This window comes from Chaetura pelagica, unplaced genomic scaffold, assembly GCF_000747805.2.
Source record: "Chaetura pelagica isolate M959 unplaced genomic scaffold, ChaPel_1.0 scaffold364, whole genome shotgun sequence".
NCBI lineage: Eukaryota > Metazoa > Chordata > Aves > Apodiformes > Apodidae > Chaetura > Chaetura pelagica.
In genome coordinates this window covers 1,993,362-2,011,194 of record NW_009953089.1, presented here as the reverse complement: position 1 = coordinate 2,011,194, position 17,833 = coordinate 1,993,362, and the positions used below count along the sequence as shown (strand labels likewise).

The 17,833-nt window shown below is 45.9% G+C and overlaps 1 protein-coding gene across 1 annotated transcript in view; it reads left to right on the top strand.

Moving 5' to 3' along the window:
• The window catches only part of CADPS (Ca++-dependent secretion activator), a 177,826-nt gene that overhangs the window by 60,237 nt on the left and 99,756 nt on the right, over positions 1-17,833 (top strand). The window contains exons 8-11 of the mRNA XM_009997038.1: positions 5,838-5,977; positions 8,002-8,068; positions 16,079-16,187; positions 17,241-17,453. Coding sequence (XP_009995340.1) covers positions 5,838-5,977; positions 8,002-8,068; positions 16,079-16,187; positions 17,241-17,453 — 529 coding nt within the window. The remainder of the gene's footprint in view (positions 1-5,837; positions 5,978-8,001; positions 8,069-16,078; positions 16,188-17,240; positions 17,454-17,833) is intronic.

The window sequence follows — 17,833 nt, the reverse complement described above, 5'->3', positions numbered from 1 at the left end:
GATGCTCAGGGTCAGCAGGACCTAGTTTGAGGACAGTGCAAAAGTGAGAAGGTGTCATTAATAGTATGAGAGCGAATACAAGTGATTAGTGCAATATGGTCATCTGGGTTGCAGTGTGTGTTCCATCACAGGTGTTTCTCCTTGCATGCTCTTGGTTACTTCTAGTTTACATAAAGCACCTTGTCTGTGGTTTTTCTTCAAGCTTGCTTGTACACATTGTGTGAGTTTTCAACTGTGCTGAATTTTCAGGATCTGTGGGAACAGTGTATAAATCCAGCTCACAACGAATTATACAAAAAGACAAAGAGAGGGGAAAAAAAAAAAGAGCAGTTTTTATCTGCTAGTTTCACATTGGGCCTCTGTGTGCTGGGATGTTCAGGAGCATCCTCCTTGCAGTGGTGCACTCTTCCCCAGCCCTTCCTCTGCCTTTTGTCTTTGGCTGAGCTTGTGCTAATGAGGGCAAGTGTGGTTTTAAGAGTGCTTTGCTTGGCAATGCTTGTAAGTTTCTGTCTGGCTTTATTTTAGGAAGTTTCTAACTTTCTAAGCTGTAGAAACAAAGCTTGAAACACAGCTGTGAAGTCTCAAACATGAAAACATCGTGACTTTTTACCCTTTAGTGTAGAAGGGATTTTTGTCCCTTCTCTGCTACTTCCAAAATTGTTTAAAACTTACAAATAGGCATTACTTGAAGTTCCACTTAATTTTTTTCTCCATGATCCCCTTCAGTCTGTGCTTGTTTGCCAGAGGGGAGAATTTTCCTGTATCTCAGAATCCTTATCGCTGGGATGGGGACAGAGCCCAGGAGGAAAGTCCAAAAGTCCCTGAGAGTGAGCAGAGTGAGCTGTGGCCTGACTGGGGCTCTGTCCTCAAAGCTTCCCAATATGTTGAAATCAAGAGAGGAAAGCTCTGGTGTGATGTGCTCAGGCCCATCACCAGACCTCCTTCCAGTGGGCTGCAGTGCAGCTGTGTGTCCCACCCTGGTGCAGGGGGGCAGCTGCAGGGTGGGCTCTCCTGGTGAAAATAAAAATGGCAATTCTGGCCACAGGTGTTGGCAGAATGTGGCTAGAACCTTGTGCCTGCAGGGTCCTAGGTGGGACTCTTTCATGGGCAGCTTGTGGTTGCAGGAGTTTGGAGATGTCACCTAGAAACATGCATGTCTAGAGGGGGTTTTCTCTTATTGTGGGTCATTCAGCCTCTGCGTCGCTGCTTTCCAAGCTGCAAGACCACCTGGGGATTGACTCATGGAGTGCAAATCAGTGCAGTGGTCAGACAGTGGTCTCAGTTCATGGCGTAGTTGGAAAGGTGGCTGCTTCCTGTCCACTGCCATCCCATCTCCAAGGGGATGATGCCCTACTCTGCAGGCTTGCTCCAGACATAATGGCTTGAACTAAAACCTGGGATGGCACTTGGAGGATGACCCAGGTTAATTTGGGATTTCTGTAGAGAAAGCAAACCTCACTATCAGCCCAGAAAGGAGAGGTTAATTAACCGAGAGAAGGGCAGAGGCACAAATGATTATAGATGTCATAGGTGCAGATGTCCTCAAACAAGTTCTGTTGTGACCATGCAGGCTGTTGCTGGAGGAGGCAGCAAGATTAGAAAGTTATCTTAAATTTGGTAGCATGCTGCTCCCAAATACTCCTTTTTTTCCCCAAAGAACCATCATGGGTTTTACAAACACCTGCCCCACGTTTCCCTAGGAATGTAATTCATGCCCTTGTCACTCAGCTCAGCTTCTTCAGCTTATGCCAGTCAGAACATTTTTGGTTAGACGTTGCATGCCCCAAGTGTAGTGCTGCTGCTGACCCACTGAACATCCTTCTGTCCTTATTTCCACAGCTGGGGCACCCAAGGAGACTTCACGACGACACACGCGCTTCCTGCAGTGAAGGTGAAGCTGTTCACAGAGAGCACAGGAGTGCTGGCTCTGGAGGACAAAGAGCTTGGGAGGGTATGATGATTTTGAGCTTAATAATGTTTCCTTCTGGCCCTGCTTTTCAGAAGAACTCTCTCCTGTATGGAAATATCTTTGGAGCACAACATGCTCTGCTTTTTTGCCAACCTCTCTAGGGGAAAGGGGGGTAAAAAAAGCAAGCTCCCCACTGCTGGAAAGGAGAGCATCTCTCATGCTGGCTTTGTTGTGAGCTTTTAGTGGCAGCATTTCAGCTGGCTGTGCCTGCTCTCGGCAGAGCAGAGGGTCTTGTGTGTGATATTGGCAGTCCGGAAAGCCTTAGAAGTTGCTTACGGAAATGGACATTCCTGAGGCAGAAAAGGGGATTATGCTGAAGAAAAAAAAAAAGAAAAAAAAAGAAAAAAAAAGAGGGGATTTAAGTCTGGCAAGAGGGTGTTAAGCTGCTCTCATATCTGCTGAGCAGCCGGTGCACGGTTGGAGCGTTTGAAAGCTCTGACTGCGGCACTCGCTGCAATGGGCTGGAAATCCTGGCTCCCCTGAGGAGTGGGGCTGGGCTGGGGAGGGAAATGTTCATTGCCCCCACCAACACTGTTAATAGGGAAGAGCTCAGATTCCCAGGGTACTGGCCACAGAGCTGCCCTTCCCACCCCATCTCTGCCCCTTGCCTGCAGTCTCCAAACCAGGACCTTGGGACTGGTGGCCGTCCACTGCTGCAGCCCACAGCTCCAGAATATCTGTGGACAACACTTGTCTGTGGATTTGGGATACTGGAGTTAGTCTCCATGGATTTTTTGCAGCTGTATGTTTTGTTTTGACCCCTGGCATAACTGCCATCAGACTTCATGCCATCCCTTCCTCTGTTCTTCAGGGGTGTGAGACCTGCATCAGTTCAGGGTAACAGAGGTTGCACCTCGCACACAGGCTTGGCACCTCCCATGTCATGGCTCAGCATGGCCTGAGTGATGTCCTGCCTGAACTCTGCCCAGCTCAGCAGTGCACCTTGTTCTCATTGTCTACATGGCTATGGCCAAGAAAGGCACCAGTCCTGTGGCAAGCCCAAGGATGGAGTTTCCAATTATGGACTAACCTGTTGGGATGTTTCTTGCTAACTCCTTTCTGCTTGTGCCTTGACACAAAAGTGTCTGTGTCCATACAAGAAAGTTTTTTCTAATTCATGTGATTTTACATTAATCTTATTCATAAAAACGCCAAATGTTCTTTCAGGTCCTAGCAGGCCGTTCATTTAGTTTATATCCTTATGGTGGAAAGAACTGCATGTGATTCTGTCTCACACAAGTTCTGTTAATTTTAACTATTTGTATTTCCACATTCATGCAACGTCCTTCGTTCTCTCACTTGAGAGAGTGAGAAAAGTGAAGCTACCTCTTCTTTTCTTTTCTCAATCTTGTCTTCAGACAACACCTTCAGACTTTCCTCATCCACACCTTGATCTTTCCTTTGTCCCCGTGTTCCTCCTTTTTAGGCAACGAGGATGAACCCTGACCCTGGTTCAGTGCTCTATCTGAAGATCTGCAGTTGCTTTCCCTCACAGCATTATAATATTTTCAAGGATTATTTTCAAAACCTTGTACTACAAACAGTCCAGCCCTCCTGCCTTTATCTGCTGCAGGATGCTGACCAGATCTCTTCACCCAGCTGGCCACCATGCCATTCAGGGCTTTTCCTACACCCACTGCAGACCCACTTACTTTGTAAGTCTCGTTTCCATGGGCAGCCATGAGTGGTGCTGACTTCGCTGGTCTCGGGAAGCAATTAGCTGTGCGTGTTGTTCTGAGGAAGGCATCAGGCTCCAGAGCAGCCCCCTGTGGCCCTGTAATGCTGATGAGCTAGCACAGCCAATGTGCTTTCATTCCCACTCCAGCAGGAAGCCATCCCAGAGCTTGGAGCCCCTGCAGACTTGAGGATGTGGGCCAGCAGCAGCCAGCCCAGGAGCCCCTGGCCCGTGGCCACCAGTGCGCCCGGCGGGCAGGACTTCAGAGGGATGCTCAGGGTGCCTGGAGGTGACACGTGTCTGCTCCGGCTGCATCAGGATGGCTTTTGTGAGGAAATAATGAAACCAGGGGCGTGTTAAAGCCCCTGGTTCAGCTGCAGGAGTGGACATGAAGCTATCTGCACCAAGAGAGGAGGGAAGCGGGTTTTATACACGAAAACACCCATGCTCAGCCGCCCTCTGAGAAGCAGCTTTGTGCTCTGGCAGGCGGGTACAATGCCCGCTTTCTGTTCCCAGTGCTAAACTGGCAACCAGCCCACACTCCTCATTGCACCACTTTTATAGAAAGGAGAGTTGGGAAATGCTCCCAAGCCCTGAACTGCTGGATGGGCAGCTGAAGGCATGGGAATGCATCCTGGCCCTATTGAAGCCAGTGGCAAAGCTCCCGTGGATTTCAGCCGTGCCAAAACTTGATCTGCTGAAAGCAGAGAGTTGAAGAGCCATGAATTACAACACTACTGAGCAAAGTTTATGTACCTTTTGATGAAAAAGAGTTAGAAATCAAAGTAGAGAGCACCCCAGGCATCCTGAGTGGCTGCTGCCTTACCGAGATGGGATTTAATGCCAATCTATGTGCTTGCACAACCAGCCTTGCAGTGGGGTCTTTGGAAGCTGCTCAGATTTGGGTCCATCCATGTTTCTAACAATGCTCCACATAAAGGACTCACTTCTTATCTTCAGGATTTGCTTAAATGTGTTTCTTTTTTTTCCAGGAGTGATGAAGTAGAGACTGGCCTTGCTCAGTTGTCTATGTGACTAATAAGAGCTTCAGACTCCTGCCAGAGCAAGCATTAGTCTAATTCAAGAAAAGAAGTGATAAATAATGTTGATGAATAAGGGTGAAGTCAAGAATCTACTGATGTTAACCTCAGTCTTTGGAGGAGGCTATAAAATAATTTGTAAAACCATTCAGTAACAGCATCAAGAATATTTTGGTGAAAAGCAGCTCCTAGGATGGTGACTCAGTAGTAAAGTTGAAGAGCAGAAGAATACAAAATTTTGTTTTGGGCTGGAGTCTGGCAGAAGCAGAGACATAAGAGGGAAAGGGTTAAGCCACCTCAGAGTACACATATGGAAGCATCAGGAGAAAATGTTGGATGTGGTGGTGTTCTGAGAGCATGCTCTGTGGCTTGCTGTCTGAGGGAGATGCTCTGCTTAGTAGGGGCAGTGGGTGAGTGGGAAAACCACATCCATGATCAGAAAAGATTAGTTGCTTCTTGGAGCTTTTCACTTTCTTTGATGAGCCAAGCAGTTCCACTGGCATTCACCTGCACAGCTCTACTGTAGTCACTGGCGTCATGACATGGGATGCAGATTTTATATGCTGTTGTAGGGCAGGCAGACAAACATCTCAAATGTTGCCTACTCCATCCAGCATTAACAGTAAGCAAAAATCAAACCAGCTTCCCAGAAGCTGGTGGTAGCAATAGATGAACCATTTGAGGTAGAGCTGAGCCCTGGCAATGGCACATCTCACGTGGGAAGAGTCAGGAGGGCTGGAGGTTGACTGCCTTGTATGAGGCTGTAAGTGATGGTTTGCAGTGGGCAACCTCAGAAAGAAACTTGTTGCTGGTTTGCTAATCACAGCATTCCACCCTCACACCTGGCCTGATTTACCTGGACGGTTGCATGTTTGGTTACCACTGTCGTGCTTTTGATGATGGGAAGTGGCAATGCAGTTCTGTTCTGGACAATGGCAGGTTAGATAGAGGGGCCAAAGAATATATGAACTAATCTTAAGATAATAAACTGTACTCTAAAAAAGCAATAAAAGCCATACTCACTGATGTGAATAGGAATTTCCAAATTGACTTTTAAGGGAAAAGCAGCTCAGCTGACGTGTTTTTGTTCCCCATTAGAACCCATTTTGTGAATAATTTTTCCCTTTAACGTTGTTGATTTTGACACTTGCAGGTTGTTCTCCACCCTACTCCCAACAGCCCAAAGCAGTCAGAGTGGCACAAAATGACTGTTTCCAAAAACTGCCCGGATCAAGACCTGAAGATCAAGCTTGCTGTGCGAATGGATAAGCCTCAGAACATGAAGCACTCTGGGTAAATATTTGTCTTGAACTGAGTTCAATTTGTTTTGCCTGTGTGTTAGAAAATTTCTCTCTCTTAAGATTCTAGGAGAGAAATATTTTCTCCAGTTCACAGCAGATCAGAAGAAAGGGCAATATAAAAATGACATCATTTCAGTAATTTATAATGCACTTTCCATATTCTTAGCATACTCTATTATGCATATCAGCCAAACAGTTTAAATTGTAAACAGTGTTCCTCAGGAAATTGCTAGGTTATTTTTTTTCCTCTGAGGAACTAATAGTAGGTGAACTGCCTGACTCTGTATTGAGAATGGTGTAATTTCCTCAGTTATTCTGTGTTTCCCTGCCATTGACCCAGAAGCACAGTGCACCTTCTGCTTGAAATAAACTCCAGTGTGATAGTCATTATTTATACATAGCACAATTAAATAGCACTTGCATGGAGTGGGCAGTTGCATGGAGTAGGACTAATGATCTGGAAGGTTAGAAGGGAAACCTCTCCCCTGCAGACGTGAGTGTCAGGGGGTCAAGGTTGATCCCTGACCACCAGCCCTTCCGCCTTCGTGCCGTGCAATTACAAATTAGATTATCCTTGGGAAGATCTAACTGACACCTTTGGCAGGGCTTTCTTCTACTTGCTCTTCAGAGCTGAGTGTGTGATTAAAAACCAGAAGCTATCCAGGAAAGTCACTGTTTTGATTAACACTTTCTCCAGTATGTTTTTGGTGCTATAAAAGTGACTTTGTTTCATTTTTGTTTTAATCGTGTTTTGATAGATTCAATCCATTATTAGATGGTTTAGATCACTCATCTTTGTTTTAATTCCTTCTCCTTCTGTCTTCTCTGCTAATAGATCAGAGCCAATAGGCACACATGAAATTTAATTGCCACAGACATCAAAAGCAAGGAAGGACAGTTCACCTGTCCTACTTGTTTCCTTGACAGCAGCTGTTGGCAACAGGGCTGAGCAGTCCTGGCTTTTCTCAGGCTTTCTTCAACTAACATTTGTTTTACAGCATGCTGTTCAAAACTATTTGGTTTATGATACTAGCTTGCTATCAGAACTGAGATTGTCTTTCTGTTAGTGTTGGTGGCAATAGCAGAAAACTCAGTTATGGTCCTGTTTTTGAACTAGGCAAAGACTCAGTGGCCCCATGAGCATGGCTTGGAGTTTTGAGGCTTAAACGTTCACCAAGAGCATGTTGGATATTTTCTACCCTAAGAAACCATTACCATAACCAAAAATAATTGTTTTTCTATGTATTGAGTGAGAACTGAAATAATTATAATGATATATAAAACATATTTGTGCTGAATAATATCCTTGTGTTTATTATTATTCTGGTGCTGCCACTGTTTTTGCTGATGTTGATATTAGAGTGTCACAGCAGCCACTTCATCACAGAGATTAAATGCTAATTTTGAAATTAATTTTTAGAGTCAATTTTTCTTTTGTAGAAAGCAGTACATTTGATCCTCCTTAGCAATTACTGAGTTTGCTTTAATATCTGTAGCCAAGGGATTTCTAGGAGTTCAACTTAACCTGTTCAGTGAAGAGACCTGGTTTAGTCTGTCTAGTGGATCCTGAGATCCCAAGCACTGGTTTTGATGTAATAAGTATCCCTCTGCTTGGTAGCTCCACTCAGCCCAGTGGTTTTATGAAGGCTTAAAGCAACATTCAGGATTTCTCTCCCTTAATTCTTTCATTGCAAATGTATTCTTCACCCATCCAACTGTGTTGTAAGTATTCACTGGCATTAAAGGGCTTCCAAATTCTGAGCAAGTTGTGAAAGACAAAGAGAGAATTAATAGCATGCAACATTAAGACACTGGGAGCTTTTTGTGTCACTTTCTTTGCAGGTTATTTGTTCAGGCTAGAAATAAACACGTCTGTGAACACCGCATAGCTTAAGAATGTAATTACTCCTGCTTGCACATTAGCTTCAGTTTCTAGGTGTAAAGAAAGCATTCTGAAAAGCAAGAGAACAACATATAGCCAATTGTGTACTGAAATCACCTGTTCTTTTCTCCTAGGTATTTATGGGCCATTGGCAAAAATGTTTGGAAGAGATGGAAGAAACGATTCTTTGTCCTGGTCCAGGTAACATTTAGCTAGGAATGATCTTAAATGACAACATGAAATATTTAGGTGTTTCCTCTGGTCATTTTCAGTGCCTTGTAAGTGATGCTGAGCTGTAGTTCTTCATAGGATGTCTATTAAGTCATTGGTTTCTTTCTAAATGTGTACATCTCCTCAAGGATATCCCAGTTGCAGACCTCTAGCCATGAGTTTCCTGATGCATGTGAAAGCTTGGGGAAATGGAGAACCAATTTTAGTGAGGAGTTAATGAGATGAGGAGGAAGCTCTGTCTTGGCTGGAGATACTTGGGTATAAATGCTTCCTTTTGAGCCCCCAGGTAAAAATCTGAAGTCCATTGAAATCTACAGAAGTTTCCTCACAGACTCTGCCAGACTCAGTATATCATTCTTGACACTCATCTCGCCTCCATGTTCATTACTGTCTCCCATTGTCTACAGCTCTCATCCATCATTTTGCAATTACTTTCTTCCTTTTTTCTTTTATTCACTGTCTGACCTCCCAGTTTCAGTAGACGTGTATATTTGACCATGGCTAGGAATTTCAAGGAAATGGGCAGAAGATGTCCTGGGTGACCTATAAGGATCTGATCAGTACTTGGGGTGTTATGTTTTCCCTCACGTTCCCAAAGGCTGCTGAAACTGGCCACAGAAGTGTGGGGCTCCAGTTTGAGCAGCTCCACCTTCACACCAAGCTGATAAAGCCACAGAGTCCTCTTGGATCCATCTTCCCCTCCTGCCTCTCTGGATTCCCCAGAGTATGTTGTCTCCAGGTATGAAAAATAAAATCTTTGTGCAGGGTCCTGTGGTGAAAGCAACACAGATATGCTCTGATGGAGTAACATGGGATCCAACTGAGATCTTGTGCCACCACAGATCTGAAGTGGTCAAGTCAAGAAGGATGAAATCCTACTGCTGATGAAGCAGCTGGCAGCTCTGTCACAGAGGGCCAAGATTTCATCTGTGTGTAAGAACTGAGATGGTATAAACCAGATGCACTGGGCTCCACATTTGGGATGGAGCATGTTTGTGTGCTGGCTTTTCTGTGCTGATGAGGGGTGCAGTCCACATGGTCTATCTTCTGCCTTACGCAGCTGGTTTGTCTGGTCCTAAATCACCTGGTGTAAACTGGTTAGTTTGTTTTGAGTTAATTATTGGTCCAAGTTTAACTGTGTCAGTAGGAAGCTTCGTTGCATTCCCTATTTGTCCATCACTGCTGGCTTCCATAGCACTAAACTATTTAGCAGGCCAGAAGATCCATCCTGTGGAGATAAAAGGGGATTTGTGATGTGTATGACCCATTTAAGTAGGAGCCCATTTGGAGAGACCAGTTGAGTAGCTAGTCCAATAACCAAGTATGTTCAGCAGCAACAGTTCACATGCTTCTTTTGTATTCCAGATGGGGTCAAAATGGCCAAAGAAGTGGGGGAGTTACTGTAGAGCAGCCACAGAAGATGCCTCTGTTTGCCCAAGCAGTGTATTTAGGTGTAGGTAAAAGAGGTGGGGTTAGTATCTGTGTAATGCTTTCCTTAGAATCATCTGGCTTGCAAATGCACCCTCCATGCAGGGACTGGCCAGAGCCCTGGTGGGACAAAGTGCTTGGCACCTTACAGGGGAAACTGAACAGGGGTTTTACAAAGCAGAGAATCCTCTGTCCAAAAATAGCTCCTCTCATAAATGAATCTCTAGATACTCTTGTGTGTAGGAGTTTGCTGGTTTGGACATGGATTCTCTCTCAAGGAGCCTTTCTTCTGGCCTTTCTCTGTAGTTGCAGGCACTTCTAGTTTTTGGTTGCTATGTATTCTCCAGCTTGCTGTGGAATTGAAGCTCCCAGAGTTATTCCATGTTTTCTCATGTTACTAGGTCTGTATTTGTCAGTTGGCATATAAGAGGAGAATTTTGCCAGGAAAGCGATTCATTTGAATAAGATGAGCAGACTTTTGCCCCCAGAGAGTCTCTGTAGCCCACCTCAGAAATTCCAGCTGCCACTGCAGCTTCTCTGTTATGTTACCGTTTGCTCAACATTTGGTGCAATGTAAAGTGTTCTGCCGTACATCAAATATAAACAAGAAACACTCTCTATGCAGTCCCTCAGATGTAGTTGGAGCATATTGAACATGTCAGCAGGCAATAAAGATGGAATAAAAATACTTTGCTGTCCGTATGTTTGTCATTTGCTTTTCATGCAATGCAAAGGATGGGTGCTGATATGAGCAGGGATTGGCAGCAAAGGTGTTGATGTCCAGGGTGCTCTGAACTCTGCTAAACTGCAGACAGAGAATAACCCCTGGCAGGAAGGTGAGCTGGCTCAGTTACATAGGGAGTGGACTAGGAGCAGCCCCTGTTTCTGGAGCTCGCTCATCCACACCAGGCTCCTGTTTGCACCAGAGCCAAGAGGTGGAATGCACAGGATAAAGTCCATCTGGGATGTAGTGGTCTGGTTAGTCTGTGTCAGTCTGTGTCACTGCCAAGAGGGCAAGGCTGTAAGTTCAGATAAATAACTTAAGTTTTCCTTTCTGATCCTTTGTCTCTCTCCCTTACCTGTAGCATCTTCTATTGCACCTCCATCTCCTCTCTCAACACTTGCAGAGTAACCTCCTGCTCCTGTGGCCTCTCCTGCCCCTCTTTCCCCATGTCAGAGGGATGCAGCCTTGGTTCCTTCAGTGCTATTTGTTGCTACCACTCTGCCTTCTGGTACCAGGGGTTAAGGAGTTCGTGGTAATAAATACTAAAACTCTTGATAACTATCTAAGCAAAGGTGCCAAACTGCTTGGGCGGCACCAAGGAGGAAGGTGTTGATGGAAGTTTGTCTCTTTGTGTCAGTGACGCCTCTTGGGTATGAACGGAGGCTTTGTGCGTGTGTGGAGGAAAAGGGGCTTTGCAGGAAGCATTCCCAGTGCCACTTGGCTTGTGTAACCCTGGGGAGAAGGGGAAAGGAGCATTAACTGCCTTGTAGTTTGGGTGGAATAATCCCTCGCACCTTCTGTGTCTGTGTCCCTGCGAGGGTTGTACAGGAAAAGAGCTTATTTGTTTGGGTGTAGTGGGTGAGAGAGGTTCCTTTGTGCCCTTCCTAGAACTGGGCCTTGCCTCTCCAGCACGGGTGTTGCTGGCTGGGCTTGGTGCAGCCCCTGAGGGAAGGTTTGCAGCGTGGCATGGCTGGCAGAGCCTGTGCAGTGCTCCTCCAGCAATGCTGTGCTGAGAGGGGATAGTTTTCTCTTTCAAGGGAATCGCAGTCCTCCCTGCACGCTGCCCACCCTTCTCGTAGACACCCTTTGAGATGAGCAGCAGAAGAGCAGAATACTGATTAGATGTAAATTACATGGCAGAGACTCGTTACTTGCCTAATTTTAAATCCTGAGATATGCAGTGTGAAAGTGATGGCAGAATATGGCCCTGAGCTTGGATGGAAATGGTCTGCAGCATCACAAGTGAGGAAAATGCTTCGTAAAGGCAACAGTAATGCCAGTGGCAGTGGCAAGAGAAAGCAACGGAGCAATTTAGGGCAAAGTTCTCTGTGACTGGTTAAGAAAGAAAATGTACATCCATCACAGATGTTGTAAGTGTTTCCTAAGTTGTGATATCAGCTGCCTGAGCACAGCATCCAAAATTCAGCCACTTTGCCAATTAGACCCTTAATCGTGCAAAAGCTGGGATTTTTGATAGCTGACAGGGCTTGTATTCATTCTTTGCAAGGTCTAATCTGCTGTACTGGCAGCAACACTGTTGTTGGTTCTGGTGGGTTTGCTGGCTTTGTGATAGGAAATTTCTTATCATGATTCTTAAGGGCAAGTGAATTAATTACACGGAGAGTTCAGACCGAATCTGTTCTTCTCTTGTCATAACCCCATTTCTGTGCTCTGGCAGCATATGGGAAGTAACACTCCATGGTACCTGGATGACATGTCTGCTGAGTAGCTTGAAGCAGTTCTTGGCTGATTGTGTCTGGTGGTGTTTGCAGAATGTTGTTGGAACCAGATCAGCTCTCTGCAGATTAAAACCAGTTGCAGTGTCTATGCCTGGATCTATTGTTCTAGTGACAGATTCCCTGAAAACTCATTATAGTTTAGACTAACAGTGACAGTTCCTGCTTTTAGCAATACTCAACCCACTTGGGATAAAATTAAATGAAGTAAGTGCTCAGTAGCTCCAGATAACCAACAGAATTTGAAAATAATTCAGCAAAAGGGCAGTATCCTACACAGTCCTAGCTTGTGGTCCTCAAGTCCAGGTAAATGACCCGTGGCTGATCCCCATAATCATCATGTTTTCAGTTGGACCCTAGCTGAGCACTGGGCATAGGTGGTGTTCTGTAGGAAACCTTGAGTGTTGATGATAAATACAAAATGTTTGGGAGCTGCTGCTTAAAGAAGTTGATTGCAGCTGGCTGTGGTAGGTCCTGCATGTCCCATCCTGTACTCAAACGGGATGTCTTCCCACCACGCAGCCCTGCCTGGGGAGAGCACGGACACACCTCCTGCTTGAAGGATGTAGTTAGGACAACTGCTATGTGCAATTGTTTAGGGCTGAATGGACATGCTGAGATGTGAAAACTGTTGTTTTCAACAGTTTTCACATCTTTCACATTCCTCTCTTTCAGCTAGATCATTTCCTCTGCTCATTTGTGTCAAGAAAGGGCTCGAGAGGCAATGTACAGCTGCAACCAGAGGACAAGAGCCTCCCATCAAAGTGGAAAGCTGTATTACAGCTGGCAGTATCTTAGCACAGTTTCTCTCCCTTGGGACAAAATGAATGCTGTTAATCTAGGAAAGGTCCATTTAAGAATTTAACCCAAGCGGGGCAGTGTTATGTCAACAGCAAGAAAGGGGGAGGTGAATGACCGAGCTCAGAGTGTGAGGGATGACAATTAACAGGTTTGAGCAGGATCCTGGAGAAAGTGGTGCTCACTAAAGCAGGATTCTCTGGTGGAAAAACAAGGACAAAGTCAGGACTGCTTAATACATATCTACTGTATTTATTAATCAGTTGGATTATATAGCTGGTGACAGAATATGGTCAAGTGCCAAGAAAGTCAGATCTCATTTAGCAGCCTGCGAATAGTGAACTTTGGCATTTTTCTCCTGCAGTCTTGTTTTCCTTCTCCAGAATTTCTTTGTCTTTTTCTCATTTTTCCCCATGTATTTTTTCCTTCTGTTCTTTTGTCTCAAATGATTTCTCAAAGCATTTTCCTTTTTTTTTTGTAATGAAACAGCCAGGGCAGTCTTGGTTTATTTCCCTGCTTTTAGTTTCACTCAGTTCAGCTTCCTTAGATGCTCCTTTCCTGGCCCTCATTGAGTCCTTGGATGAAATCCCAGCTGCCTTGGGAGTTTGCCCTTCACTGGGCAGAGATTTCTTCTGTCTTCCTTCAGTTTCCTCTATCTGTGTTTTTTCCAATTACTCAAACCATTCATCTTGCCCATCCCATCTGCTCGCTCGCTCTCATACTCAGCTATGGCTCGGTGTGAACTCAGCAGGCTGTAAGATTAATTTCGGCTATTAACTGTTTCACTTGTCTGGCCACTTCTGAGTGTCTACAGAAAGCAGGCTCTGTAAAGCACAATATTTTTAGAGGGCTGATGAAAGGCAAGCTGCACCCTCCACTTGACCTCACAGTGCTGTTCAGATGCAAAGCGTGATTGGGACTTACTGAGCTCTCTGGAATCTGGTTTTGTCAGGTTTTGCTTTCCCACTGCATGTGAACAGAAGGAGCCACATGGCACTGGTAGCCAGGGTTACCTTCTTTCTGACCCCAAGCCATAAATGCTTTAGGCCACAAGGTAGGACAGGCAGGTTGATATGCCAATCCTTGAAGGTAAGTAGCTGGAGTGGTTTAGGTGCAGAGGCTCTGCATGCTGCTGTTGGTACCTCCTCTAGGAGCCACTGACAACAGCTGTCCCCTCCCTCCAGCCTGATCCTAGCTTGCCTCTTGCCAGTAGGCTCTTGGGCAATCCTGAGCTTGGGCTTTGGACTTGAGCTGTGTGAGCATAGAAGAGTAGGATGTGAACCCTGGTGAGCCCTGGCTCATCACACATTGTAGGCTGACCTGTAGGTTTTTCTTACAGGTATCTTCTAATAATGATGTAGGGCAACTTCTTCCAAGAGAGCCATGTGAGTGTGAACTGGAGAGACCAATTTGCTTTGCATCCATCCCAGGATGGCTCCACTGGAGCCCACTGTCTCCATCTGTCTTTTATAACTTTTGTCACAAGAAGTATAAACTCTGAAATACCAGCATGTGTTTCCATACATTATTAGTGTTGTGTTGGTGTGGTTGGCTTATTGATAGGGATGGAGAATATTTTCTGGGTCCAGAGATGAGAACAATTATTTGTACGTGAAGAAGAGCCTGAAATTCAGACCTCACGCTCAGGATCAAAGAGTGAGAAACTGAACTACTGAATGGATTTTACCTGTCGCTACAGAGTGTGCAGAGAAGAAGAAAACATTCTTTGTATTTATGTTTTCAATCGGTGTCAGCGTAGTTTAGCATTGACTCATTTCAGGAATTAAATGTATCACGCAGCCCCTGAAGTTCAGGCTGTCTCACACGGAGACACCAGATCCTCCCGGCTGAGATGAAATCTCCGGGACCTTACTGTAAATAAATCACATACAAGAGTTTCTCCAGGAGATGGCAGCAATATACTGCAAGTGCCACTGAATGAACGCTGCAGGAATCGTCTGAATGTTGTGCTGCGGGGCACTGGGTTATTTATAGCTTTATTCTTGTTAATCTTTTTTAATTCCTGTGTTGCTGGTACCATGGTGTGCATTCAAAGTTCATAGCACAGAATAGGCACGGGTGTGCTCCTGCTATTGGTCTGTTACTTGTCAATCTTTCGTCAGTGCTGGTAGTTTTAAGGAGGATGCAAGATGCTTAAAGCATCACTTTTAGTCTTAACTCCCACAAATGTGTTAATGATAGGGTTTATTCTTAGGTGGCTTTTGGAGCTGTTCCTGGAGGAAGGCACGGTGCAGGCAGGGCTGCTGGGAGCAGGCTGGCAGCGAGCAGAAGCCCATAGAGGGCAGCAATAAACCAAGTGCTGGCTGGGAGACTCTATGCCAATAGATTGGTCCCCTGACTCCAATAAATGGCATTTTATAATCAATGGATGCCACCAAAATAGGGGCTTCTTGTGCATCTCTAGCCAAGTGATTTTTCCAGAGTTTGGAGGCAAAATCCCCCAGCCCAGCCACTCGCCCATCACTCAGGATCTCTCCCAACTTCCCCAAAATGATGAGCAAGACCCATTGCCACCCACCAGAGTTTTAAAGTTTCCTCCAGAGGTCAAGAAAACGTCCAGACGAATAAAACTGCGTCAGGCGTGTCCAGGATGCGACACAACCCTAACAAAGTCATTTGAAATCATTTGACAGTAAATTTCCCCGTGAGTTCCTAGCCTGGAGCACGGAGGATCCTCTCCTCTCCTCCCTGGCCCAGCTCCTCAGCAACCATCCAGCGTGCAGCCCGCCGAGCGGGCGCGGGGTCTTGACGTGCCCTGATGCCTCCTGAAGGCAAGGCAGGAGCCTGGCGGGGCCCCCGCAGCTGAGTCGGCTGCCGTCAAGAGCTTGACATTGAATGTGTCGTGTCATGCAGATGGTACCTCAGAGGAGTGAGAGCTGCCATTTACAGCACTGATGACAACAACTGCCGAGATCAGTGGGATCTTAAGATTGCTTTAATATGACTGGCACCTAGCAATTTAGCTCACATTGTTTGTGACAGGGTGTCACTCTTGCACTTGTCTGGGGATGAATGATAGAGGGTTTTAAACGTGGGGCTTCCTCTTTGGGAGGAAATTGAACCGCTGTACCTACCGATGTGGAGAATAAGACGCCTGTCGCAGCGGGGTGTGTTAAGGGAGAGCTTTGCAAAAACCTGGTAAAAAGTGAAATGTGTCTGGTTTGGGCAATGACTGTCAGAGTTACCCCTGCGAGCAGCGTGTGGCGTTTGTGAGCGCTTGGGTTGCTGTGTCGTGACCACTCGGTGCCATCTTCACTTTGTGGTTTCCTTCAGGTTAGTCAGTATACATTTGCTATGTGCAGCTACCGGGAGAAAAAAGCTGAACCTCAAGAGCTGCTGCAGCTGGATGGATACACTGTGGACTACACGGACCCACAGCCAGGTATGGGGGCCCACAGGTGCTCCTGCTCACCACGTGCCTGCAGCTCCCAAACGGAGTCCTCCGTCTCTCTCTCCCTCTCTCTCCCTGCTTGCAGCTGAACTGTGATCAGCATTATTCTAAATATGTTTGTGTTTATACTGATCATTAGCTATGCATGACTTTACTATAAATAGATCTGAGGAACTGAGCTAGGAGTTGCACCAAAGGAGGGAAAAACTCGCCTCTTCTGGGGAGCCTAAATGAATTAGATGCTGAAATCCTAATGAATTTGATTTTGAGCTGAACGCTCAAACTGAGTACTGATCCTAACCTGTGCCTTCATATTATATTCCCTAAATAAAAGGTTAGCAGCTACACCTATCTTTATGGTAGAAAGTATTTGTGGGACCAACCCAGCATTTTTGCCTGCCCCATTTTATCTCTGATGGATGTGAGTGGAAGAGGCAGGGACAGAAAGCCCAGGGGGTCCTTGTGCAGAGGTGGGACCCTTCTTCAAGTGGAAGAGCACCACATTTAATTAAGTGGTACAACACATGGAACATCCTCACCATGCCCTGGATAAAGGTACCCCCAGAGGAGATGAAGAAAGACACAGTAGGCTGGTTGTCAAGACCTTGATTCCAGATTAATTCTTATGTTGGGAAGATGGTTGTTTAATCAGGGCAAGGACAGAAATAAGCACATCACCCAACACCCTTTGTGCAGTCTGAGCACTGATGTGCTTGATTTAATGGGAAACCTCCCATCACATCCTCACAAAATACCCTTTTTAATGGGGCTCCAGCCATGCAACCCCCTTGGGACCTGCATAGACGGGGCTACAGGTGAGGGAAGCAATTAATCCGAGAGTGTTGGGACATGTTTTAGCAGTTGTGGTGCAGGGTGCTACCTGGGTACCTGGTGGGCTGCCTTGTAGGTGAGTTTGGTGCAGAGGAGGAAATGGAGCTTGGCAAAGAGCTGGAGGCAGAGTGAGTCTGGCTGAGAGGTGGGAAGCCTGGGGGATATCTGCTGGGCTGGCCTTGAAGTCTACATTGTCTCTTCCTCTCCTCCCAGGTTTGGAGGGTGGCAGAGCATTCTTCAATGCTGTGAAGGAAGGAGACACGGTGATTTTTGCAAGTGATGATGAGCAGGACCGGATCCTGTGGGTCCAAGCCATGTACCGAGCCACCGGCCAGTCTCACAAACCCGTGCCACCTACCCAAGTGCAAAAGCTAAATGCTAAAGGAGGAAATGTACCCCAGCTAGACGCCCCGATCTCTCAATTTTGTAAGTAAATAAGTTCTCCTAGAGAGCAGAAGTCTTTGATGGAAAGATTTTCTGCACTGATGTAAATCAATATTTGCACACGTGTTTCTGACTCCAAAATGAATTTTTCTTCATTATCATTAAGCTGCTTTTTACATCAGTCGATCCAGAAGTAGTTAACCTGTGTGTTTAGCACAACTAAACCCAAGAAAGAAAATTCCTTGGGGAGCTTGTCAATGGGTATTTTAAAGTGCAATACTTGATGGAGGAAGAGACTGGGATCTGAGAGCCTGAGGCCCAGCTTGCTTTCGGCAGACGCGCGTTTTACCCCCACACAATGAGCTGCACGCCCAGATCAGAGCAGTTCATTAGCACCATTAGCTGTCTGTCAAGCCCATCAC